Raw genomic sequence first — 6,185 nt, 5'->3', positions numbered from 1 at the left:
TAGACTGACAATATTTCACACACAACAAACATCAAAAAATCTAAATACATACACCATTAACCTATATTTTATCCTCCATGTTTTACACTATAATATGTCGACAAAAGTCATTAAAAAGACATAATATAGTATGTCCAATAAGGCATAAAAAAGTCAAAGTGTAGTATGTTGTAAAAGTCGTAGTATAACTTTATCCAGTCTGGTACATCAGGTTTAACGACATCAGGGTGTTTTATATATGAAGCTGAATCACATGATGAGGCCCAAACCACCCTCAAACCAGCATGACACACAAACAAGAAAAGGAACTTACTGAAGCATTACTTTAAATAATTTTGTTATTTATTCCTTGTTTTGGGCTACAGGAGGGAACAAAAGGTTACTGACAAACATAAAGTACAACTTCCAGGCTGGATTTATGAATGAAATATGCAAAACAATGATATATATAGAAAACAAAAATACAATCACAATTTGGATGTTTGAAATCAGTTTCTAGGTGAGTATTTTTTAGCCCTCGTTAAGCTCAACCTGGATGTTAACTCTTCGTAGCCAAAATGTTACAAAAATACAGTATATATATATATATATACTTTTTAAACATTGCACTGTTCATGCCACTCGCAGAAAAGTGCGAAAGAATACAGCCTTTGATTCTTAGAAATACCCTCAACAAGGCTATTTACACTTTTTCTATTACTCAAACCCTACAAACCAAGAGAGAAGAAACAACCACTTCCTGCTCTGGTGTTTTTAAAGCTCACATAGTCACTTGTTAACTTTTGTATTCCACCTTTGAGGCACTTTAAAATCTAGAATACAGTCTCTAAACCCCATGAGCATCAATGCAAAACAGAGTTTCTCATGTCAGAGTATTTAGGATCCTATTCTCTGTGTATGGATCGACTCGGTGGAAGCTGGTGTGTGACTCGATCAATGCATTTTAATCAAAGGAACAGTCCTGCATTTTGAGTGTATGCCTCTTCGTTGTCTTACCAAGTCACAACTAGTTATCGAACATTAAACGAGAATCAAAGTGAAACCAGAAAAACCTGCTTTTGTTACAGTAGTCCTGCAAAATAAAGACATTTGTAACTACTCTAATAACTATAACTACAGCCTGAACACAAACAAACTAATGTCGTTTTATTCAATATTTGTGTTTTTTTTGGCAGCCTTTAACAAAACATTTTCCATAAGCTCCCGGCATTCAGCTCTTTACATATTTTTGGAACAAAGTATCAAAAACTGTCAAGTGCACAAAGCCAACATTACATACAAACAGATTTGGAATTGTGTTTGTTTCAGACAGTTTCTGATGTGATTTAAAATATATTTGGCCGAAGTTCTTGTATCTCGGCTTGCAGTAACATTTTAAATGGTCTGGTTGAAAAACCTCAAAGTAATTAAAGATTAAAGATCTGTGTTGGTACTTTGGGAGTGAAACTCAGGTATTCTATCAGCGTGAGAGGCAAAAAGTCTCAAATGATACTCAACCCTACCCACGGTTAGCCTAGCTACACAACACGTGTTTACGATGGTTTTAGAGTTGTTGGAAGGTATACATTTCTTATTTGTGATGGAGCTGGGCTAGCAGCTTTCCCATGCTTCTAGTATTTGTGCTAAGCTAGGCTAAACATCCTGGAGATTGAAATGAGGTGCAGCTCAGTGTACTGCGGAGGTTACTCCTAAGGAAACAGTTCATCCCATAATACTCATCAGTGCAACAAAACAAAGTTTTTTGTCTGTTTGGGTGTTTTCTCAGTTCAGTAAATAAACATTTTCATCTCCTATTTGGGTCGAACTGATTTTTGCAGATTCAAATTTAGTTTTTTTTATTTAACAAGAAAAACAGTCATATGCTGCTGTTTTAGATAATAAAACATGTGCATGACAGCAGAGTAAACAGCTTTCAACCACCAAGACACCAGAACCAAAACTTTTTATTTATTTAATACTGACCTCTAGTAAGGGAGCTTTGGTAATTAGACAACACCACCAAGGACAAATGATAATTGATCTATAACTGAACATCTAAGCCAGTTTGAAAAGGCGACTGCTTTATGCCGAGAATTAAAAGAAAAACCTGACTCCTGTGCAGGTGGTGGCCTTTAACCGCTCAGTGGTTGGATTAGGGAAGAAAATTGGTGACAGACAAATGTCAAACACACTTCTGGAGATATTCAAGCTTTTCTCCCAAACATCAACACAAAAAAAGATACAGCCGTGGCTACTGTTCTGCTTTCTCTTGTGCAGTTCCCGTCACCAGCAGCAGGTTGCAGGCCATGAACTGGACGTTCAGCACGTTGCTGGTGTTTCCAGTGTACAGTCCCACCAGCTCGCCGGACGAGCCGTCGGCTGGCGTCCCTCCGTGGGAGTTGCGGATGTCCCACACCCGGACTGAGTTGTCTATAGAGGACGACGCCACCAGGCTGCTGTCCGGGCTGAAGGACAGGCTGGTGACGCTGTCCGTGTGTCCTCGCAGGTCTTTGAACAACGTCCCTGATGCCAAGTCCCACAGCTTCACCCTCTGGTCCTCACCGGCGGACGCCAAGTACTTCCCGTTAGGTGAGAAAGCGAGCGACAGCACGGGGCCACGGTGGCCGGTGAAGAGGCGGACGGACGCTCCCTGCTGGGTGCTCCACAGCCGGACGGTCTTGTCTGTGGAACCAGTGGCCAGGTAGTTGGAGTTGGGGTGGAATTTGACGCAGTCGACGTCGGAGAGATGCCCGGCGTAGAGCCGCAGCGGGTAGGTGCGGGAGAACGTCCAGAGGCGGGCCGTCCGGTCGTGGGAGCCGCTGGCGAAGTAAAGGCTGCAGGGGCTGACGTCCACGTCCCACACTGGGTAGGCGTGGCCCTGGTAGAGCGCCGTGTTGGTGAAGCTGCCCAGGTCCCAGTAGCGGATGGTTGTGTCCTCAGAGCAGGAGAGCAGGCCGGAGCTGTCCGTCAGGAAGGCGGTACGAAACACCGGGCCGCTGTGACCTCGCAGTGTTTTTATCTCGCTGCCAGAGCAGTCTTCTTCATCCGCCTGAGGAGAAACAAAAGTGACATCTGACATTACCCAACTCAAAAACACAAATTTAATTTAATCAATCTGAAGTATTAATTATCGGGCTGCCTCTAACAATTCTATTCTATTCCTCAATTCACTGGTTAATGTCAAAAATATTTTCCTGTCAACCACCTGTCCAAAACACAATTTAGAAGATAAAGAAAACAGAAACAATTTGCATTGAAAAAGCTGGAACCAGAGAATTTTCTGGTCATTTACTTTATCAATCAAAAATGCAATGTATGGGTCGGGCTTCTCAAATATGAGGATTTGCTGCTTTTTGCAGCAGTTTAATTAAATATCTTTGGGTTTTTAATTATTATTAGATTGAAAAAAAGAAAATCACTCTGGACTCTGGAAAGCCCTAATAAGCTATACATATCACAAATTGGAAAAAACAATGTCAACTGCACAGTAAACTTGCTTTTACTGACTGAAGCCAAGGTGTTTTCACATGATTAAACACATTGAAGCCATTTGAAACAACCATCAGACGATATTTATCCCTTCAGTCAACTCACTTCCTCCTCCAGTACGTCACAGGCCAGGTGGATGAGCGATACGTCAGCCTGATGCGGTTTGGCCTTCAGCTTTCTGGCTCGGAGGCTCCACAGTTTCACCGTGGAGCTGTCAAAGCCGGCGGCCAGCAGCCGACTGTCGGCCGAGACCTCTGCGGTGTTCAACGTCTGCTCCGTGTGGTGGAAGGCGTAAAAACACACTGTGGTGAGCGTGGGGGGCCCCTCACGGACCTTCTTGATGCAGTCCTGCAGAGTCTCCAGGGCCGCCTCGCTCTGTGGGATCCCTGCAGGGACCTCCACCCCCTCGCCACCCTCCGCCCCGTCCACCCCCGCCCAGGAGGAGGTGGAGTTTGGGGCGGCGGTCGCCCCGCCAGCTGCTCCATACAGCTGGTAGTCTGTGCGCCTCGAGGCGGTCACCTCCACCTGCAGGTGTGTGCTCAGGGTCCTGCAGAGGGCACTGTTGTCCTCACTCTGCAGGTAACGCAGCAGGTAGCTGTAGGCCGGCTCCGTCAGGTGAACCACGTACTTGTGCTCCAGGAAAGCACTCAACTTGGGATTGGCTGCGACGTCCTGAGAAGTGAGAACATGGCGGAGCTGCTCTATGGTGGCGCGCTGCTCGCTGTCCTGAAGAAAGGCGCCGTGGAAACGACTGTAGAAACCATCTACCGCCCCCTTCAGGCCGCAGTGCACCAAGTCCAGGTGGAGGTAGACAAAGAGCGGGTAGAGAATGCTGCTCACTTCCTTCGCCCAGGATATATCTGTTTCTGATTTGTGGGAAATAAAAATTATTGTGAGGGTAGAATCCAAAGACGACGTGTACGTATGATTTGGTGGACACCATTTTCCAAAACAACCTCGAGCAGACATTTAAAACGGTGACTGTTGGTAATGTGGTAAACAGGAATTCAGTGACAATGCAGCAGGACTGTGAATCATAGGACACCTGACAGAAAGGAGCGCAACCGGGAGTACTGAGTCTCATACTGCTGTGGGTCGGACTGGCAGGGTGCAGCAGACACGATGTTGGCACACCCCGACTCTGTCTGCACTGCTCAGAGGAAGAGAGAGAGAGAGAGAGAGAGAGAGAGAGAGAGAGAGAGAGAGAGAGGGGTAGGAGAGAAAATAAAAATCAGCTTGGCACAAAGCAGGGCAGATCAGCCACAATAGATAAAAAAAACACATGTGCGGGTATGTAGGGACTTTAATTTATAATAATGCATTAAATGACATACACAGATCATATGTTCTCAACTATTAAATAAATGTACATGTGACATGACTTGTCGTGATGTGGAACACAAATGTCATCACCACCATCTTTGCAGTCATCTCACCTGTGAGACTGGCAGCCATCTCCTCCGCAGACTGGAACAGCTTGGCTCCTTTCAGAGAGCCATCGGTATCCACATACTGCCTCCGCTTCAGGTACTGAGCCACGGCGTACTGGATCTGCTCAGTGCGAACCCGCTTCATGACCTGAAAAAAAAACAACATAGAAGTGTCACACACCTGTGAGGAGAAGTCACCTGCACATCACACCACACTGGTTGTACAGACTGGGTTGGTTGTTTTTAGGCAGGCATTCTGCTTGGAATCAGACTCATCGTCATCTACATGGCAATATTTATGTTAAGCATCATCTCAGTAACTTAGCAAACTAGCTAGCAAAAACGTGAGCTAATGTGTTTACTGAGGCATTAAACATTAAAGATAAGATAATCCGTTGTAAGGGGAAATTTACAGGATTACAGCAGCATAGTGGATAGTGCAAAGAAGAGACATAGTAAAAAACAAGATCAAAACAAGTATTATAAATAAGTAAATAAGTAATAAAACAGTAAAACACATGAACTAAGTAAAAAATGCACAATAAATAAAATATTATATATACAGACAGAATAATAGTTGTGTTGCAATAGTATACATACAGACAGAATAGTTGTAGAATTGCACAATGTATTTATATTTAGTGTTTTTAGTGTGTGGTCTACTGGGAGCAGAGCTGGTTGTGAAGGAAATACACCTTTTCTGACAATCTTAATATATGTGTTAGCATGCAACGAATGTGGAAACCCGAAACACGCGTTAATTCGGTCTAAAAGGCGGGTTGGTTTCCCCATTAGAGGAGGATGCCTTGAGCTGAGCTAACCGGCTAACTTAGCGCCAGTGGCAGCAGGCCTGGCGGCTCCAAACTTTTAGCGGGATTGATCCGGTTCCGTAGCACCACCGGGTCGTATACCGGTACTCACTGCATATCGTGCGGGTTCCTCTCCGTGTTCCGTTGCTGTGTGCAAGCTAGTGAAGGTTTAATGCTGATGTATCCTAGCTGAAACTACGTTGCCGCTCCGGTAAAGCCTCCATCAAATCATGTTAGCTACAGATTAGCTAGCTAGCTCGCTTTCATCTCTGATGGGTAACAGCTATCGTGAATCTACTCGTCCTCCTGGCTTCACCGTTAGCATCCACAAGGTAAATGTAGCGACAGTCTACTAGCTATGTCTGGATCGGTCGGCTTCTTCTTCTTTTTTGAGGTTTATTGGCGGTTGGCAAACATGAATTGGTGCATTACCGCATATATATATATATATATATATATATATATATATATATATATA

At 44.3% G+C, this 6,185-nt stretch overlaps 1 protein-coding gene across 1 annotated transcript; it reads right to left on the bottom strand.

Annotated features, from left to right (window-relative positions):
* Nucleotides 1-258: 258 nt before the first annotated feature.
* taf5l (TAF5-like RNA polymerase II, p300/CBP-associated factor (PCAF)-associated factor) lies at nt 259-6,047 on the bottom strand. Its single transcript, XM_031879768.1, has 5 exons — nt 5,820-6,047; nt 4,905-5,046; nt 4,514-4,618; nt 3,574-4,334; nt 259-3,028 (listed from the first exon to the last, which is right to left on the bottom strand). The coding sequence occupies exons 2-5, from the start codon at nt 5,041-5,043 to the stop codon at nt 2,231-2,233; spliced, it is 1,803 nt and encodes a 600-aa protein (XP_031735628.1). The 5' UTR covers nt 5,044-5,046; nt 5,820-6,047; the 3' UTR covers nt 259-2,230.
* Nucleotides 6,048-6,185: the final 138 nt, after the last annotated feature.

Source organism: Anarrhichthys ocellatus, unplaced genomic scaffold (assembly GCF_004355925.1).
Source record: "Anarrhichthys ocellatus isolate YVR2014 unplaced genomic scaffold, GSC_Weel_1.0 scaffold428, whole genome shotgun sequence".
Taxonomy (NCBI): Eukaryota; Metazoa; Chordata; class Actinopteri; order Perciformes; family Anarhichadidae; genus Anarrhichthys; species Anarrhichthys ocellatus.
Note: the sequence above shows the minus strand (reverse complement) of the source record. Positions and strands in the feature narration are given on the sequence as shown.